Source organism: Lepidochelys kempii, chromosome 2 (assembly GCF_965140285.1).
Source record: "Lepidochelys kempii isolate rLepKem1 chromosome 2, rLepKem1.hap1, whole genome shotgun sequence".
Lineage (NCBI taxonomy): Eukaryota > Metazoa > Chordata > Testudines > Cheloniidae > Lepidochelys > Lepidochelys kempii.
Window position 1 is genome coordinate 106,049,080 of NC_136381.1, and position 18,521 is coordinate 106,067,600.

General features: G+C 40.9%; 1 protein-coding gene across 2 annotated transcripts; it reads left to right on the plus strand.

Moving 5' to 3' along the window:
- Nucleotides 1-543: 543 nt before the first annotated feature.
- C2H6orf62 (chromosome 2 C6orf62 homolog) lies at nucleotides 544-17,693 on the plus strand. 2 transcript variants are annotated; one of them, XM_073331859.2, is made up of 6 exons: nucleotides 544-2,839; nucleotides 3,844-3,933; nucleotides 6,759-6,935; nucleotides 7,299-7,424; nucleotides 10,399-10,533; nucleotides 12,368-17,693. In XM_073331859.2, exons 1-6 carry the CDS (start codon nucleotides 2,711-2,713, stop codon nucleotides 12,491-12,493), a joined length of 783 nt encoding a protein of 260 aa, XP_073187960.1. In that variant the 5' UTR covers nucleotides 544-2,710; the 3' UTR covers nucleotides 12,494-17,693. The 2 variants fall into 2 exon arrangements, with proteins under 2 accessions (XP_073187960.1, XP_073187959.1); XM_073331858.2 differs by lacking the exon at nucleotides 3,844-3,933 and having other exon boundaries at nucleotides 676-2,839.
- Nucleotides 17,694-18,521: the final 828 nt, after the last annotated feature.

Genomic DNA, 18,521 nt, shown 5'->3' on the forward strand with positions numbered 1-18,521 from the left:
CCCTAATCCATGCTACCCTGCGCTCTCGGAGCCACAGCCCACTGCTAGCTGTGTCCCTGGCCCCGGCTGTCGGGGTCTCAGCGCCCCGGGCTGCGAGGAGAGGCCGGAGGCTGCACAGCACCCGGCCAGGCTGCAGTTTGCCCTTTAACTCCAGCGCAGCCCCCCGCCGCCGCCTGGCTCTCCCCGGGCGGGGGGTCACGGGGCGCGCGGCACTGCGGGGGGTGGGGCGGCTGCTAGCACCCCCCGCCCCCACAGAGGTTGAAGGCGAGGCCCCGGAGCCCCGCCCAGAGCCAAGGGCGGGGCAAGAGGCGAGCCCGAGACGTTGCCCCCCCGCAGCGGGGACACGATGGGGTGGAGCAGCGTGGGTCTGATTGAGCAACTCCATCCGGGTCCCCGAGCGGGAAGCGGTGCAATGGTTGCGGGTCACGTGGGTCGCTAGAGCCCCGTGACCTGCACTCAACTTGGGGGGGGGGCTGGGTTCCTTACCGTAATGCGATGCACAACCTTCCCTTCCCCCCCCGCCTTCCCTGTCACGCGTGGGGCGCAAGCTGGCTTTTCCTCCCTGCCAAAGGCATCACTAGCTCGGCCGCCACTATGGGATCCCTGCTGGATCTTAGGCCTGCGCTGCACCCCCCCCCGCAGAGCTGGGAGATGGTACGTGCCAGCGGAGCGCGCCTGTGCGCAGTGAGTCCGGGCGGCGTCTAGTCTGTGACTCGGGCAGGCGCTGCCATTTTAAGTTGTTTGTTCTCGCTCTGTCCTGTCGCTGCCGGTCGCTCCGGGGCCTGAGAGGCGCCTCCGCTCTCGCCGCCGCCTGAGAGGAAACGCCTAGGCGGTGCGAGGCTTCCCCACGCACCCGCCGCCGGGACTCGACGCCATCGCCTGGTCTTCTCCGTAGGAGCCGCTAGCGCAGGGACCCGGCCTCCTCCTCCTCCTCCCTCCTCCGCTGCCGCCTCCGCCACCATTTCCCCTCCCCCGGCACCGGGGCGCTGAGCTAGACTATGGGGACCACGCTGGGGCTGAGCAGCGGCAGAGCGGGCGGCCCGGTCACCGTGTCCAGTGCAGCAGGGATGGGGGGGCTCGGCGGCTTCGTGGCTTTATCTTGACATGGCTCCTCCCCGTGCTGCTAGCAGCGCCGCCGCCTCCACTGCTCCTCCTGCGCCCGCCGGCTGCGGGTAGCGAGTGGGCCTCGGTCTCTGCCTGAGTCTTTCCGTCTCCTGCTTGGGGGGGATTTGGGGGTGTTTTGTTGAGAGGAGAGGAAAAAAATCGGTGGTTTTTCTTTAACCTAGTCCGACGACGTTATTTTGGGTTAAAACTCTTTCAGAAGCCCCAACCCCCTAGAAAAAATGGCTGGAGTGAGGCAAAAATAACCTAAAAAGGGTAATTTTTTTTGTTTGGTTTTGTTTTTTTTGGTTGTTGTTTTTTTTTTGCAAAAAATCTGCCACCAAAATTTCAAAATAAACAGGGGAAAAATTGGTAAAAATTTGCACCTTTCCCCGCCCCACAAAAATCTGTTTTTCAAAACAACCCACCGGCCTCTCCATGTCTGTAAAGTCGCTACCATGAAGTGAGAGGGGGAACGCCAGGCCACTGAGTCGGTGCCTCGTTGCCCTAGGCACAGGCCGTCCGTCGCCGCCTTGTGTAGGGAGAGGCCCAAGGGGAAGTGAAAAGCATCGGCCATGCCTAGCCCCAGCTAAATCGGGCTCCCTGAGGAGCGCAGCAGCAGCGGCAGAGAGAGGAGGATCCCCGGGGGATCAGCAGCCCAGGGAGACTCTAGGGTGTTGGGGAATGTAGGACTCTCACCCTGAGGGGTGGGGACAGTCGGGACCGAGGGATCAAGTCGTATTTGAGTCTCTAGGCGATATACTATTGTTCCTTCACCCACACCCACCCGTCATCTATGGCCATCATGATCCCTCTTGTCCTTGGCAGCGGCAGCCTTAGGGCGATGATGTGCCTGATGATGAGCAGGATGAAGTTAGAAATGACTCCGCTGTTTTTCCTCTTTGCTCTTCTGCAAACCAGCACCATGTTGTTTGTAGTTGATGATTTTGTTGTTGGCAGGGAAATCTCGTACCTCCCGGGACGTGCACGCCTCCTCCTCTGCACTCTCTTCTCTGCTCTCCATCAAGTGTAATAATCCTTTAAAAAAAAAAAAAAGAAAAAAAGGGGGCAACATAGCAATAGTGGAAATCTCAGAATAATAATCAGCAGAGTCATGAATCTGGCTGGGGTAAAACGCAATTTGTAATTTGTTTTTTATATATATTAATTTTTTTTTTTTTGGTAAGCAAGGCACAAATAACCCCACATGGATTGGGCTTGTGCCAGTTGCTTTTTATTGTACACATAAATCGTGATAAGATTTTTTTTTCCTTTTCATTTTCACCCACTTATTCCTGTGGTTAAACTCTTCACACAAGCATATTTTCTTCAGAATTTTTAGGTTTTGTTTTTTCTTGGTACTGTTGCAAAATTGCTTCTTGTCCAATCATGGTTGGACAATTACATAGTTTGTTTCTTGACCCCTCTAATATGATAGCCTCATAAAATATTACCTGAGGTGCGTTTTTTGGGTTACATTCGCGTTTTATCTATTGAGTCGTATTAGTGGGAATAAAATGACTTGTTTCTGTTGTACTTGAGTCTTCTGAAAAAGTGCCCATAGTTTAGTGACCGTTTCCAAAGGCTTTAGTACCACCTGTGTTACAAAATGGGGGACCCAAACTCCCGGAAGAAACAAGCTCTGAACAGACTTCGTGCTCAGCTTAGAAAGAAAAAAGAATCTTTAGCTGACCAGTTTGATTTCAAGATGTATATTGCCTTTGTGTTCAAGGACAAGGTAACTTCATTTTAAAATCTTTCTTCTTTTGTTGTCTGTTACAATAGGACTTTAACTCTTTGTTTACTGTTAGCAGTTTTTTTGCAAAATGATCCAAGGTCAAAAATGAAATTTAAAATCTGTTTGTCACTATGCTGTCTTAACGTTTGCCTTTAAGTGACTTTGGCTTTCATTTGTCATGTGCTTGTAACACAGTGGTAAACTCATCCTTGAGACACATGCATCCAAATAGATTGTTTCCCAGGGTGGGAGGGAATTAAAAAGTATGGTATGTAACTTGTCTATAAAGCCTAATTTGGGGCCTGAATTAGATGCTAATGTGCTTATGAAAGTCACAGTTGTGACAGAGAGAATTGGCTGCAACAACTACTTAAGTTACTACCTTTATCAGATTAAAACAGAAGTTGATTGTGACTTCCTTTTTAAAAAACCTCTTGAAATGGTATAAACCTGCATGGATATCCGAAGCTGCTGCTGTCATTCTTGAAAACAAGTTTCTATTTGCTTGGCTGCAGTGAACAGAACTTCCAGATGTTGTCATGTTTGTCTGTACTTGGATAACTCATCTATACCTGCATTTGTATCTTCAATGTGTGTTCTAACTGTTTGGCAACTATTTTTTCACTTAGAATTAGATTAAATTAGTTTGACATACTAATGAATGATCCTAGAAATTCAAATTTAAAACGAGGATGAAACTGCAGTAGTTAAAGTTATGTGTTTACTCCAGGAATGAGGGAGGAGGCTATTCAGTATTCTGGAATGTGATGCTAAGAAATTGAGCAGACTTAAAACACTTCTTTAGGCCATGTTTATACTAGCACTTATGTCGGCAATACTTTTGGCACTCAGGGGTCTGGAAAAAACATCCCCTGAGCAACACAAGTTTTGCTGGCATAAGCACTCATGTGCACAGTGCTATGTGATGTGACGAGGGAGACTCTCTGATGGAGCTGGTTTTGTTATGTCAGCATAACAGGGCTACATGAGTGATTTTTTTACAGCAACACAGCTGTGTTGATGCTGCTTGGAAGTGTGGACATGGCCTTAGTCTGCAGTTACTTCCTGAAAGCTCCTTTCCTGAACTTCCTGAGGTAGTTTTGACAAGCCTCTAAGTCTAAATCTAACTCTAACCTCAGTTTTGTGAGAGTGATATCTATCCATGGTAAATGATATTAGGAGTATGTCTGGTGATAATGGATATGCAGGTCTCCTCTGTTCTTCCTGGACAAACTCCATAGACAATTGTAGCAATCACAGATCTGTGAAAACCAGACACTAAGGAAGTGAAAATCTAAGTAACTGAGGGAAAATTATTTTTTTGGTCAAACTGCGTTACACCTTTCTCTGCCTTTTCAATGGAGCACAAACTAAAATTGTGAACATCTACTTGAGAATGTGATAGCGTAGACCTACTGGTCTCTAGTTGCTATGTCATAGGGCAATAAAGATGACTTCTTAACTTATTCACGTGGCCATTATCATGCTAAAAGATTCCATGCTCAGTAATAAGATGGCAGCATATGCCACTCATTTAAGAGAAATGTTTAAGCAATGATAGCAATTACATTGTCTCAGTTAGGAAAAGCTTTGTCTGCTTCAAAACTAGTGATAATACCAGTGTAACTTCCTAGATGTTTTTTTGGAAGCGTTCTATGCATGCATATTTGTTCTGAAACCTTGCTTACATCCAAGTAGAGCATTCCAGATTCCATCTTGCTGTCAGTCCTGTACATGCACACCAAGACTTAGGGTGTTTGAAAGCTTAATGGGAGTAGGAAAGATTTAGAGTAGCCCAGCCTGGAGCATGCAAAAAAGGGGAAGATAAAATAATGTCTATTATGGAGACTGAGTATGTGCCATATATCTAATGAGGTGTTCAGAAGAGAAATCAAGAGCCTCAGTGAGTTATAAGAAAGTCCTACAGGCAAACAGCCTTTGTTTACAGGTGATATATGTGCAATGGAAAACTGCTTTTTGTTCCTGTAAGTGTTCTCATGAATGGGAGATGCTGAAGCAGTTCATAAGTAACTGTCAGTATGGAAACAATGCAAGAATCAGCTGTGAAAGTGAGTTAGAAAATGAAGTAACTCTTCACTGGTTGACAGTCTGTGATTGCTAGAATTAAGGCTTTTCTACACTACCACTTCAGTATAATGTGTGTCACTCGGGTGTGAATAATCCACATCCCTGAGCCAGTGAAGTTACATTATGTCAGTGGGAGAGCTTCTGCAGACATAGCTCCTGTCCCTCATGGAGGTGGAGTAATTAAGTTGACAGGAGAGCTCTGTCTGGCTTAGACTGCAGATGCACACTGTAGCGCTTCTAGTGTGGACTAGCCCTTAGAATTGTTCCAAAATTGGATCTGCCTCCCTTCTACTGATAGTGGAGCTCTTTTTGTAGAGGGGAGAGACACTTAAACTTCCATTTGATGGAAATTGACAACTTTACAGATGTGAAATGCCTTTGATTAACTTGGTTCACCAGCAGAAATCTGTATCTAGAGCTGTTGTCAAGACGACAGCTGTCAATTTTAGACAATAAAGCTCCAGTCCCATCAGTGCTTGTGCATGTGTTTAACTTGAAGCATGTGTGTAAAAAACTTTTGTGGGGATTGGGGCCTGAGTCATCTGTCTAAATATTTATTCAAGTGACACCATCATAGGACCTAATCACATTAGCCATACCATCAGGGGCTCGTTCACCTGCACATCTACCAATGTGATATATGCCATCATGTGCCAGCAATGCCCCTCTGCCATGTACATTGGCCAAACAGGACAGTCTCTACACAAAAGAATAAGTGGACACAAATCTGACATCAGGCATCCTAACATTCAAAAAACAGTAGGAGAATGCTTCAGCCTTTCTGGCCACTCAGTAACAGATTTAAGGGTGGCAATTTTGCAACAAAAGCTTCAAAAACAGACTCCAAACTGCTGAGCTTGAATTAATATGAAAACTAGATACCATTAATTTGGGTTTGAATAGAGACTGGGAGTGGCTGGGTCATTACACAAAGTATCCTCACACCTTGTCAACTGTCTAAATGGGCCATCTTGATTATCAGGACAAAAGTTTTTTTTCTCCTGCTGATAATAGCTCATCTTAACTAATTAGCCTCTCACAGTTTGTATGGCAATTTCCAACATACTGTGTGTGTATATATACACACACACACACACAATCTTCTTACTATATGTTCCATTCTATGCATCCAATGAAGTGGGCTGTAGCCCACGAAAGCTTATGCTCTAATAAATTTGTTAGTCTGTAAGGTGCCACAAGTACTCCCTGTTCTTTCTGTCTAAATAGAGCTCTTTGACGTATTCTCAGTCTTGAAGAGTTTTGCAAATAACTTCTTAAGACCGAGTTATGACTCCAAGACACACTACCAGCAGGAGAGTGAGTTTGTGTGTGTATGGGGGTGGGGGGGATGTGAGAAAACCTTGATCTATGCAGGAAATAGCCCGACTTGATTATGTAAAGAGTTGTCACTTTGGATGGGCTAGCACCAGCAGGAGAGTGAATTTGTGTGGGGGGGTGGAGGGTGAGAAAACCTGGATTTGTGCTGGAAATGGCCCACCTGTTGATCACTTTAGATAAGCTATTACCAGCAGGGCAGTGGGGTGGGAGGAGGTATTGTTTCATGATTTCTGTGTGTATATAAAGTCTGCTGCAGTTTCCACGGTAAACATCTGATGAAGTGAGCTGTAGCTCACGAAAGCTCATGCTCAAATAAATTGGTTAGTCTCTAAGGTGCCACAAGTACTCCTTTTCTTACTACTAATGCAGTGCTTAAGCAACACTAGCACTGAGGGGGAAAACATGCAGGCTTTGAAATATTGTTGTAATCACAAACTGCTTGGAAAAAGGGTAGAACCCTAATGTGACTACTATTTTTTTATTCTTTTTTTAGAAGAAGAAGTCAGCACTTTTTGAAGTGTCTGAAGTGATACCAGTCATGACCAATAATTATGAAGAAAATATCCTGAAAGGTGTGCGGGATTCCAGCTATTCCTTGGAAAGTTCCATAGAGCTTCTACAGAAGGATATAGTACAGCTTCATGCACCCCGCTACCAGTCTATGCGCAGGGTATGACACTCAAATAATCCATGAAAAAATTTATAATAAGCCTCTTTGAGACTAGAAGTTGTAAAACTGGGGACTGTTATGTAACACTTATTTTGCAGTAGCATGTAAAAAAGCCAGCTAGTTCTCTGCTAGCTCTTGTGCAGACCGAAAATTTCTCCCAGTTCTTGTCCCAAAGCATTTGCTTTCTCAGACTAGATATAACAAGTAAATCGGATAAAATAGTGGGTTAGGATGGAAGAATGTGGAGACAAATTTAAGAATTGTGAACATTGTTACCTTATGTAAAAGTGAATTCTGTTTGCTCTTACACTGATCATGCTATAAGAGTAATTTACAAGTGAACCACTCAACTCCTTCTTACAGGATGTGATTGGATGTACTCAGGAGATGGACTTCATTCTTTGGCCTCGGAATGATATTGAGAAGATAGTCTGTCTCCTGTTTTCTCGGTGGAAGGGATCTGATGATGAGCCCTATAGGCCTGTTCAGGTATTTTGTAAATTTTAAAAAAAACCATTAACTTATTTGAAATGTTAAGATTTTAATATTTCCTGTAAAATGCCAACTTGTTCCTTAGGCTCTTTGTAGCAGTGTATAGTGAGTTCCTGCCAACTTAATGCTATTACAAACATAGCTGCTATGAGCTGTCTTGCATTAGGTGAATATGCGAGCAGCTTCAGCTCACCATAGGATATGGGAAAGGATTTTTAGTTCAAGTATTGTCACACTGCTCCTCTTTGGTCCTGAGCTTGTGCTCATTGAAGTCCAGGGTTAAGCTCCCATTGACTTCAGTGATGCAGGATCAGGCCTTTACTTAGCATAAATGTATTCTCTTTTGAACTAGAGTGATAGCGAACATGTTGTACATGTTGCTTGTGAAAGTATATTCATTTTCATAACCAATAAATTGGTGTCAGATACTAGTGATGATTACTTTATAAATGCTTGAAAATTTATTGGCTACTTCTGTTACAAAGCAGCTAAAATATTGAGTGCATACTTCTTTCTGTTACTCATTCGAATAGTAGTATTGGCAGACTTTTAGCATCTGAAAGATATTCACAAAAGTTGGAATTGCATACATTAGAAGATGCAGAAACTGGAATTAGACATCCCTGTTTTCCATACAATCCAAACCTTATTACTTCAACCTCCTTTAGATAACAATGAATGTTCCCCAACAAGTGGAGTTGTATTTAATAATGTTTGATAAATGGAAGAGGGGAATGACTAACGTTTAGATGCTATTCCTCTTTCGTTTCTTGGCTTGAAGTTAATGAGTTATGTACATGTTCCACAGCCAGCCATAGCTTATTACATTAAGATATTGAAAATATTTTATGCTTTATGCTCCTTGCTATTGCTTAACGGGCAATAAGCAATTCCAAGTGTTGTGCTGCCATCAGTGATACAAAGCTGTTCTAACAAAACGAGATAAAGTTCTTGTTAGACACTGGGTTGAAATGGCTCCTCTGTCTACATTTTTTTTTAATGTATCCTTGTTATGGTTAACACCTACAATGTCCGAGTGAGGGACTACATTATTCCTTGAGTTTACTAACTTGTTTGTCAACTTGTTTAAGTCTATAGTCAGCATCACTTCCCTTGTTTGTGTTTCATAAATAAGCTGTGTGAGAAGCAAAAGGAAAACTTGATTGTAAAGCTGCGAAGTGGAAAGGAAAGCTGGCAGAGCACCTGAAACTGCTTGTAACTCCACTTTTTATTTAAGCAGCCACCTGTCTTAATTTCAGCTACATTTGAAATATCAGAGAGCAATATTGGTGTTCCCTAACGAAAGGCAAACAAACTTCACACAAATCTCACTTCAAGCTTCGAGTCAAAGTAAAGTTAAATAAATCATTCTTTCATATAAAATCTAAATACTCTTAGATTTATAAAACAGTGATAAGGACTTTACTGTGCAGCATACATGATGGCCCCTAGTTTTCTGTAAAAATAAGTGATTTTTTTTTGAATTCTACTAAATATTTTATCTTCTTAAAACTGAACGCACCTGCAACTAAAAGTGACTGCAGATAAAAATACTTGTGCCCTGTAGTGCTGCCTAACAGTGTGTAAATTGTCTGAAGTCTTAAAGCTTATATTTTACTTGACAAATACCGTGACATTTCAAAATGTTAGTGAGGGATGTGTCCCATGAAGACTTTGACCCAGTTTAACTTGCCCACTCACAATGAGTAGAATCATAAGTTGCTTCTTTCCCAGTTCTCTGTTGAAGGGGAGATGTTGAATATATTTCTTGACATCTTCCAGAGGTCTATAAAATTTCTCTGTTTCAGCAGAATACTCAAACACCCCATTCTTCCTCAATTGAGGGCTGGGAAAGTTGCTCAGATGTCAAATTCTCCCAAGTCACTACCCTATCAGTTTTTCACCTACAGCAAATAAAAAAAAAAACAAGGAGGGTAAGGACTTACTTAATGGGTGGGGTTTTTTTTAACACCATTGACAAGCCTTGGAAGTTGTCTGCTCTACAGTGTATAGTGCTAGTGCATGAGAACCAGAAAGTGAAGTATTGTAGACACTATTTTTCTTGTCTAAGCTGAGTAAATGCAAAAAAACCCTGGTTCTGAGAATGTAACTCTACTAAAGTAGAAGTTTTAGTAGTTCAGGGTGTAAAAAGGAATCTGTTTTGTTAAAATGTTTCTTAATCTGACAGCCTCTAAAGCAATGCTAATGTATGTATGTTTTGCATTTGCAAATAGTTCTTCCATTCTTGATGTAATTTGATGCCTTTGAAATTAGTAATTTTTATCCCTACTGCTCTTACTAGCTACACACTGTAAAAAGTCTAACTCTTAAGGTCTGGTCTAAGCAGACTTGCACCATTTTAGCTAGATGTGCATGTTGAAACTGATATAGCTAAATGGATGCAAGTTTGCTCAGACGAAGTCTAAGAGTTCAGGAGCAACACTCATCAAGCAAGATAATTACTCCATTTGGAGTTCTTACAAGGACACAGTTAATTTGAAAGTCCATTTCAAATGGCCAAGTGTGTAGTACCTAAAAATATCCTTCAGTTGCCTTGTCAATTTTTATCAATTGAACTTCAACTTTTTCAAATATTTTCTCTTCTCTCCTCCCTCCCCCTTTCACATTTGACACCCATACTACAGGAAAAACTGACAATACTCAAGTGCTGTCAGTTGTGCAAAATAAACCTAGAGCTTTTTTTTCTTCGTTATAATAATGCAGCTTGCTCATGTGCCTCTGCACTGCTTATGTCTCTGTCCAGTAGCAGAATGAAATGTACATCTCTGGTCACGTTCACCACTGTTTAAAAACCTAATGGGTAGCAGTAAAACTGATCATAGTGTTTCTTCCCCCAAGCTTAAATCTGAGCAGTACAGAGGGATCAGCTCTAACTTTTACTACTCAAATCAAAACACAGAATGTTAGTAATTTAATTTTGTTTGTAAACACTGCCTTTATTCCTGTACAGGCCAAGTTTGAATTTCATCATGGTGACTATGAAAAACAGTTTCTGCATGTTCTGAGCCGAAAGGACAAGACTGGAATTGTTATCAACAATCCTAACCAGTCAGTGTTTCTCTTCATTGACAGACAGCACTTGCAGGTAAGCTTGTCCTCTTCACACTTTTAAGGACCTGGAATATTAAATCTTATCTTATGAGAGAACACTTTATCCTTTTGTAAATACATGAAAGGAGAATAATTGTCCAAAGGTTTATAAGTGATCTAGTTGTAAGTATTTAATTATCTAAGTTTACATGAACAAAATTGCCGTGGTCTTATGCTTGCAGTTAAGTGGTGTTACAACAAACCACCATTCTGAAGACTTAAAGATGCAACAACTGGATATAAGCAAAAAATGTTGCCAAATAAGATTGATTCAGGGCTTTTGTGTTATGGAATCTATTGGAAATAACTGCTAAAACAGATTCCTTATATTTTGGAAAGTCAGAGCAATTTTGTGTAATCCTTTTTGTAGTTTCATTAAGTTACTCAACTCACAACTTACAGTTGGAATGAAGAATTATTGGAAAAACAGTTCAGAGGTTTTGTAACACTTTCATCTTCTAAACATTCTAAACATTGTCGAAGACTTAATTCTTGTACATACAAAATGATCGCTGTCAAACATCCCTCCCACTCGGGCCAGTGATCAGTCAGAGGCCTATTTGGAGCCTTGCCATGTTTCTTATATCAAACTTCAGAAAAATCTCCATTAGACAGGAGTAGTATCCTAACTGGCATCCTCTTTCAAAACATCTAACAATTTTTAAGGTGCTCAATTCCCTGTACTCCTAGAATCATAGAACTGGAAAGGAACTCAGTCGACTAGTCTACTCCCCTGCAGTCAAGACAGGACTAAGTATTATCTAGACCAGTAATTCTCAACATATGGGCCCCCTGTGGCCCAGTCATCCCATAACTGCAGCCCTTGTGACATCCTCTGGCATACAAGTAGTATATATTGTATGGATGTGGCCTACATAATATAGAACTGCATATACTGTGGTAAATAGGTTGAGAACCACTGATCTAGACCATCCCTGACAGATGTTTGTTGGACCTGCCCTTAAAACTCCAATTATGGAGATTCCACAACCTTTCTAGGCAGTTTAAAGAAGTTTTATCTAATGTAAACTCATTAATGTAAACTGAGGCAAACTCCGCAATCCTGGGGTTGAAAACAGCATCTTATTTTAATAGTTTAACTGCAACTGACAGAACAGGAAGCAAGTACAGTATCTATTTGAAACTATTGGAGGAAATTGGTGAACTCTAATTATCCAAACTGTTTCCTGGCTAGGAACCACTGCAGCTACCATCTTTAGTCTCAAAATGCCAAGTGATCTTCAGGAGATCCTGACAACCTGTAGCCATTAAAATCTTCAGGGGGAGCTCAAACAGTGTACCTTAATATTGGGGTACTGATTTGGTACTGAAGAGAATATAGCGCTGCCTCTCCATTCTGCATGCTGACCAGATTATATTCAATTTAGTTTGAGAGCTGAGATCTCAGCCTGCGATGATGTGGCTGCATACCTTCCCCATGTAGAACTGAATAACTTATTTTTGTATGAAAATATATTCTGGAGAATCTCTTCATTGTTATAGAGCTAATGTTAAATCTTCACACAAGAAGTCTAAATTGGTAGCCCCTCCTACAAAGACACTATGCTACTTGTTAAATCCCACTCATGCTTGTAAAAACTTGTTAAATAGTTCGTCATTGTCCAATATTTTGATCAGTCTACATACACAGAAGGGGATGAAGCAGAGTGGTTGTAATAATCTCATTTATTTTTAGGGAGTGTTTTAAATGGGGAAGGGTAAATATTAAACCTGTGAAAATGTAACTCTTTGTTTGACTACGTTAGGTCTGAACAAACTAAATACTTGTTTGTGTGTTGGTGTTTTTTCTCTCCCCCCTCCCCCCCCAGACTCCAAAAAACAAAGCTACTATCTTCAAGTTATGCAGCATCTGCCTGTACCTGCCACAGGAACAGCTCACCCACTGGGCGGTTGGTACCATAGAGGATCACCTCCATCCTTACATGCCAGAGTAGGGTACTGGCCAGCAAAATGGGGAAGATCACAGAATGCAGTAGTGAATTCACTTTCCTCACCACTTCATTCTTTCAGAATTTAGAAGAAAATGGACTCATGTTCAGAACACTATACATTGTGAAACTTGATCATCCTGGATTATTTTTTAATCATTTGTGTATCAGAACTTTACAATTTTTTTAAATGTTTTCTGCATGGACCTTGGGAAAGAGAGGATGCTCTGCATATTTTTGCATTGCGTCAGCATCTTACTAAAATGTGAAATGAAAGGACTGTTGTACACTGAAACAAATGTATCTGAAAGCACAAGGTGATCATTTGTGGTGGTGTTTCCATTTGTGCTGATCATGCCCCCTAACATCTAATGTTGTTAGTCATCAGTATTTGGAGGGTGAGAAGTGAATGTAACGGGTATAAAAGCCTTATAGCCTTGCTGTTAATATGATTGTATCAGAGAGCACTATCCGATTCATTCTAATGAACAGAAAAGTGGCTGTTACAATAGAAATGTAAATGTGGGGAAAGAATTCTTATAAGGAAAAAAGCATCTCATTCAGTGTAGGCATTTCTTGCCTTTTTTTAATTTTGCTGGGCCATGTTTAAGTTTACTGGCACTTTCACTTTTGGATCTTTCCCCAAGTTGCTGTATAACTGTATAAAAGAGTATTCTGTTGAGTTGGATACATTTATACAGATTGAGGCAGACCTGGAGTCTGAAGTAGTTAAAGCAGCTAAAATTAAAGTAAAATAGTAGCTGCAGAAACCATGTTGTTGGTAGAGGATTATTTTTTCTTGAGAGTTGAGACTTGTAAACTTGCTGGCGAACTGCAGGAAATACTGGTTTCTAAAACATTTCCTATTGAAAACCCATTGAGGGTTTTTGAAATAGACGTTATAAAGCAGTTGTGAACTTCACTGTAAAATAGTGTTTGGAGTGTCAAAAGTTGGTTCTGGCAGAACATTTTAAGACTGTGCAATGAAATGAAGACTACTGTATAGTTTTGATGACAAAGAAGGCTTTGCTTAAGGGTTGAGTACTTTACTGGAGTAAATCTGTATAAGCCTGCTCCCTTTGGGTAAAACTAGTGCTTACCTGTTTAAATTTGTATTTAGCTTTTGTTTGGAATTGGAAAAATTGGAAATTAAATAAATTAGGTGAAAGATGACAATGTTCATTTTATGCAAAGCTCATGAGTTTAATTACCTAGCTCATATTATTGTCTTACAATATGTCATCCACAAATATTTCAGACTTAAAGCTTGTAGAACAGTCTAAGCATAATTTCTCCAGTGAAAATTAGTGGCAAAAACAGGTTCTCAGCATCTCTGATATGGTTTTGGTAATATCAGTCTGGCATTTAAAAATATAGTGATGTGACAACATTAATAATAAACTAGATACCCAAAGCAGCTGAATTCACTTAAGGGCATGCTGGTGTGCCAGAACCACTGTGAATTCTACTGATTTCCCCCCCACCCCCCACCTTTTGTCCTGGCAAGTCCCCCAAAACAAACTGAAGGGCTGCTGAAGTGAAATTACATAATTTCAATTTATTAAGAAAATATTGCTTACTCTTTCCCCTACTTCTGTTGTTTTAGGGCCTGATCCTGAAAAATGCTGCTAGGCATGAAAACTTGAAAATTAGCATAACTGCCGGTAGTGCTGGCAGGATCAGTGTGTTTCTTTTCAGTGACCTGTAAGACTACAGCTTGGTGAAACTTCGGTTCACCTTCTAGAATATTGTCTTTAACAGTCTTGTTTGAACAGTGTAACCTACTAATGAACTGTTCAAGGTTGCTCATATGTTGTCTTGGGCAATACATCTCAGGTGGAAATTAGTGTTTCACTCTGTCCTTGATCAAACTTTAATTATAGGGTGTGGCAGTGGCCATCTCAGTTGAGATTCTGGTCACTGACAAGCAAATAAGGCAAAGGATAAGAGTTAGTGAGGGAATTGGTGTTTCTAATTATAGAATCTTTTAACAGTTGTAAAAGAAAATCAAGATACTGGTTTATGAGGACATCTACAGGTTTATCCACAGTGGCCAGATCCTTCATCTTAATTTAAAATTCTGTTACAGAAAGTAATCTGTACTCGATCATATTGCTGTTTTCTTATGGATTTGTATGGGAATCTTACAGATGTACAGGTATCAGACCTACATTATGTGGCAGAGACCTCAATTTAAACAGTAGTATACTCTTAAAACACTGCCTATTCCAAGCTATACACTATTTCTTACACACTTTGATAAATTAAATCTATTATATCACTACCAAGCTTTCAACTTCCTGAGGATGTTGAATTGACAAGTAACATAACTGTAGAAGTTTGTCAGGAAAGGAGAAAGGGAAACAGGTTTTAATAGGTGGGTTGGGATGTCATTGGAGCCTTCTGACTCCCAGGGAAGGATTAGGAGGCTGGCTTCACCCCCCCACCCCCTTCAGTATTTGAGTCTTAAATCTCTTGCTCTGGGAAGGGGATTCACCATCTTTTGTGCCCTTCCCAAGAGGAGAGGAAAGGAGAGACCTCGCATTTAGGAAGGATGTTGAATTTCTCACTGCCTCATTTTGTCAATGTATCTCCAACTATGGACAACACTGACTATTCTGGTTTTAAAGTTCCCACCCTATGAGAGCAGTTTGTCATTGAGCTATTATTTTTAGGCCATCTTTGGGGTCATATTCTGCTAGAGGTGTGTGTGTGAGCTGATGCAATCTTCACAACTCTAAAGGGTAGGGTTCATTTTATTAAATCTTTTATGAAGCATAATTGTGCTAACTTAAGTATGTGTAGCAGCTCTGCATAAACACCCAAAACATAGGCTTCTTAAAAGGTTGAGCTGTTTAGTTAACATTCTTTGACACATGTACACCTCCCTTGTATGTCCTTAAACAGTCTAATAGGAAAAAGACAGATTCTGTGAGGCTGTTCTCACTACGCACCCTGTATGTTGTAGCAGGAGTCCTACTTGATTCTTGGCAGGAGAATTCTCTTGTGGCTCTTAAGTCTGAATATAATAGGAATTGAAATCTGGGCAGGGATTTGGGTACAACAGAGCAGACTGGTTAGGAGTATCTGTGGTTGGTTCAAGTTTTCCATGTATCTTGGCAGTGGAAAAGGATGCTTGCAGAAGAGGATGCTTACCTACCAACTATGGAATATGAGTTTATGGGGCAATCACTTTATAATGCTCTTAAGCCTCAAAATGCTAAATCTGCACTCCTAACCTACTAAGTAATGTAGTTTTTTGTCCAGCTGAAGAAACCGGTAAGTAGTTACTGTGGCACACGAGCTAGCATGAGGAAATGGTTGCATTTGGGGTGGGAGGGAAGAGTGGGTCTGAGAAGGGGCTGGAGCCAGGAGCTTACTGAAGGTTGAACTAGGTTTTTACGTCTTATCCACCTACTGAATAACTGATACTACTTTATTCCTCCATTATACTTTTAAATAAAATCCATTCCCCAGATCTTTACTAGATTACACTTAAATTGATACATTAAATGATGCATCATACATCAAGCAGTTGTAACACATTTCGGTAATATAACACTTCTGTTTATTAAGCACATGCTTCCAAATGCTCAGAACAATGCTAAACTAACTGGTTTGGCTGAAATTTTACATGCTCGATCTCTGCCTCAGCTTGATTTATTGAGCAGAAACACTTTTTAAACCTGTTAACAAGGCTAATGAAAAGTTGAAAGTTTTGCTAATTTTAACTTTTCAAACAGCTCTGGTAGTTCTGTGGTGTAAAGTAACACTGAAATTAAGCAAGATGATAGTGCTGGGAAGAAGAATGTGCCATTGGCTATCCTTGTGAAAGTCCAGTCTATCTAGTTTTGGTAGTTACAAACCACAGATTTCTACTTGCATAGAGAGCTTATTGGATGCACCTTCATTTTCTGAATTCCAAAGCAATCACATAGAAATGAAATTTTCCTATAGGGTGGGGAGAGACCCAAAATGGAAATACTGGATTGGGAAGAAGATCTGGAGTTCTATTGTAGTACTACTGGCTGGTATTATGTGCACTTCACAACCATTATTACTGAGCAAGGCTTTATATGCTTACACAGTTCTCTAATATGGCGGGTACAAGTGTTTACAGTAAAGTTGCCTCAAACAACGTCCTATCCATATGCTTGAGTATGCTGTCTGCAAAAATGGGGCTATTGCTGCATATGCTACCTTAGTTAGGGAAGTGGATTGGACTGAAGTTTGGATCTAAAGGCGGAGGAGGCCTGGAATTACTTCAAGTCAAAGTTGCAGAAACTATCAGAAGCCTACATCTCAAGAAAGGGGAAAAAAATTCATAGGCAGGAGTTGTAGACCAAGCTGAATGAGCAAGCATCTCAGAGAGGTGATTAAGAAAAAGCAGAAAGCCTACAAGGAGCGGAAGATGGGAGGGATCACCAAGGAAAGCTACCTTATTGAGGTCAGAACATGTACAGATAAAGTGAGAGAGACCAAAAGCCATGTAGAGTTGGACCTTGCAAAGGGAATTAAAACCAATAGTAAAAGGTTCAATAATCATATAAATAAGAAAACAAAGAAAGAAGAAGTGGGACCTCTAAACACTGAGGATGGAGTGGAGGTTAAGGATAATCTAGGCATGGCCCAATATCTAAACAAATACTTTGCCTCAGTCTTTAATGAGGAGCTTAGGGATAATGGTAAAATGACAAATGGGAATAGGGATATGGAGGTAGATATTACCACTTCTGAGGAAGAAGCTAACCTCTTAACAGCTTAACAGGACTAAATGGGGGGGCCCAGATAATCTTTATTCATGAATATTAAAGGAACTGGCACCTGAAATTGCAAGCCCAACTAGCAAAATTTTTTAATGAATCTCCAAACTCAGGGGTTGTACCGTATGACTGGAGAATTGCTAACATAGTTCCTATTTTTAAGAAAAGGGAAAAAAAAGTGATCTGGGTAACTACAGGCCTGTTAGTTTGACATCTGTAGTATGCAAGGTTTTGGAAAAAATTTTGAAGGAGAAAGTAGTTAAGGACCTTAAGGTCAATGGTAATTGGGACAAAATACAACATGGTTTCACAAAAGGTAGTTCATGTAAAACCTACCTTCTTTGAGAAGGTAACAGATTTTTTTAGACAAAGGAAATGCAGTGGATCTAATTTACCTTGATTTCAGTAAGGTATTTGATACGGTTCCACATGGAGAATTATTAGCTAAATTGGAAAAGATGGGGATCAATATGAAAATTGAAAGGTGGATAAGGAACTGGTTAAAGGGGAGACTACACCAGGTCATACTGAAAGGTGAACTGTCAGGCTGGAAGGAGGTTACTAGTGAAGTTCCTCAGGGACTGGTTTTGGGACCAGTCTTATTTAATCTTTTTAATACTGACCATGGCACAAAAAGTGGGAATGTGTTAATAAAGTTTGTGGATGACACAAAGCTGGGAAGTATTGCTAATACAGAGAGGGATGGGGATATCATACAGGAAGATCTGGATGACCTTGAAAAACTGGAGTAATAGTAACAGGATGAAATTTAATAGTGAAAAGTGCAAGGTCATGCATTTAGGGATTAATAAGACTTTTTTGTTATAAACTGGGGGTTCATCACTTGGAAGTAACAGAGGAGGAGAAGGACCTCGGAGTATTGGTTGATCACAGGATGACTATGAGCTGCCAATGTGATATGGCTGTGAAAAAAGCTAATGCGGTCTTGGGATGCATCAGGTGAGGTATTTCCAGTAAAGATAAGGAGGTGTTAGTAGCGTTATACAAGGTACTGGTGAGACCTCATCTGGAATACTGTGTGCAGTTCTGGTCTCCCATGTTTAAGAAGGATGAATTTAAACTGGAACAGGTACAGAGAACAGGGCTACTAGGATGATCCGAGGAATGGAAAACCTGTCTTATGAAGGGAGACTCAGAGCTTGGCTTGTTTAGCCTAACCAAAAGAAGGCTGAGGGGAGATACCAAGGAGGGAGAGGAATTATTTAAGCTCAGTACCAATGTGGACACAAAAACAAATGGATATAAACTGG

Excerpts from the sequence above, each read along its gene's own strand:
- C2H6orf62 (XM_073331859.2), top strand. The coding sequence starts at position 2,711 with ATGGGGGACCCAAACTCCCGGAAGAAACAAGCTCTGAACAGACTTCGT. Across the intron at positions 2,840-3,843 it reads CCTTTGTGTTCAAGGACAAG|CAACACAGCTGTGTTGATGC; the intron begins GTAACTTCATTT and ends ATTTTTTTACAG. Across the intron at positions 10,534-12,367 it reads TTGACAGACAGCACTTGCAG|ACTCCAAAAAACAAAGCTAC; the intron begins GTAAGCTTGTCC and ends CTCCCCCCCCAG.